This window comes from Austrofundulus limnaeus, unplaced genomic scaffold, assembly GCF_001266775.1.
Source record: "Austrofundulus limnaeus strain Quisiro unplaced genomic scaffold, Austrofundulus_limnaeus-1.0 Scaffold992, whole genome shotgun sequence".
NCBI lineage: Eukaryota > Metazoa > Chordata > Actinopteri > Cyprinodontiformes > Rivulidae > Austrofundulus > Austrofundulus limnaeus.
The window spans coordinates 143,168-144,005 of NW_013953394.1; the positions used below are offsets into that span (position 1 = coordinate 143,168).

General features: G+C 42.1%; 1 protein-coding gene across 1 annotated transcript in view; it reads left to right on the forward strand.

Moving 5' to 3' along the window:
- Positions 1-11: 11 nt before the first annotated feature.
- LOC106533655 (uncharacterized) overlaps positions 12-838 on the forward strand; it is a gene marked incomplete at its 3' end in the record, with an annotated part of 3,139 nt that continues 2,312 nt past the window's right edge. The window contains 1 exon segment of the mRNA XM_014030060.1: positions 12-813. Coding sequence (XP_013885514.1) covers positions 175-813 — 639 coding nt within the window.

Sequence of the window (838 nt, forward strand, 5' to 3'; positions counted from 1 at the left end):
CAGTTGTCCCTATTGAGAAACAAAGGAAACCGTGCCCATAATAATAAAGTGCTTAAAGAGGGAAAAGGAGTGGTCATACCATGTCAACAATCCGTTAAACCTGCAAAGGCTGGTGATTACTTGCATTGCATCAACTGTGAGGGCTACTACAAGCGGAAACACCTATGGAGCCATATGCGGAGGTGTTTCCTCAGTCAAAAAGTCAAAGGACTTAAGCCAGGAACATCTCGAGTCCAAGCCCTTTCTAAATATGAAGAGCAAGTTCCAGACAGCGTGAATGCACAGTTTTGGAAACTAATACTTAACATGCACGATGATAACATAACAAAGGTTGTCCGCAGTGAGAAGTGCATCATGAAATTAGGAGAACATTTGTTTAATAAACATGGTCAAGATGTTACAAAACACGAATACATCAGACAGAAGATGCGTGAGACAGCACGAGTTGTTCTACAAGGACGTGAAGATGGCAAGTTGAAGATGCTGTCAGATTTCTTTGTGCCAGCTAACTTCCCTCATGTCATAGATGCAGTTAAGAAGGTGGCTGGCTTGAATGAGAGAACAAACGTCTTCAAAACACCATCTTTAGCACTCAAGTTGGATCACAACCTCAAAAAAGTGGCCAGTATTCTTGAATGTGAGGCTATGATCTCAGGCGATAAGAATACCATTCAGAATGTGCAAACTTTCAAACAGATCTGTGGGACCAGATGGAGTGAGTGTGTCTCTTCACATGCCCTTAGGACTATGAATGAGGCTAAATGGAATGCCCCTCAGCTTATTCCCCTTGCTGAAGATGTTAAAAAAATGCACCAGTATCTTCACACAAAAAGGATGG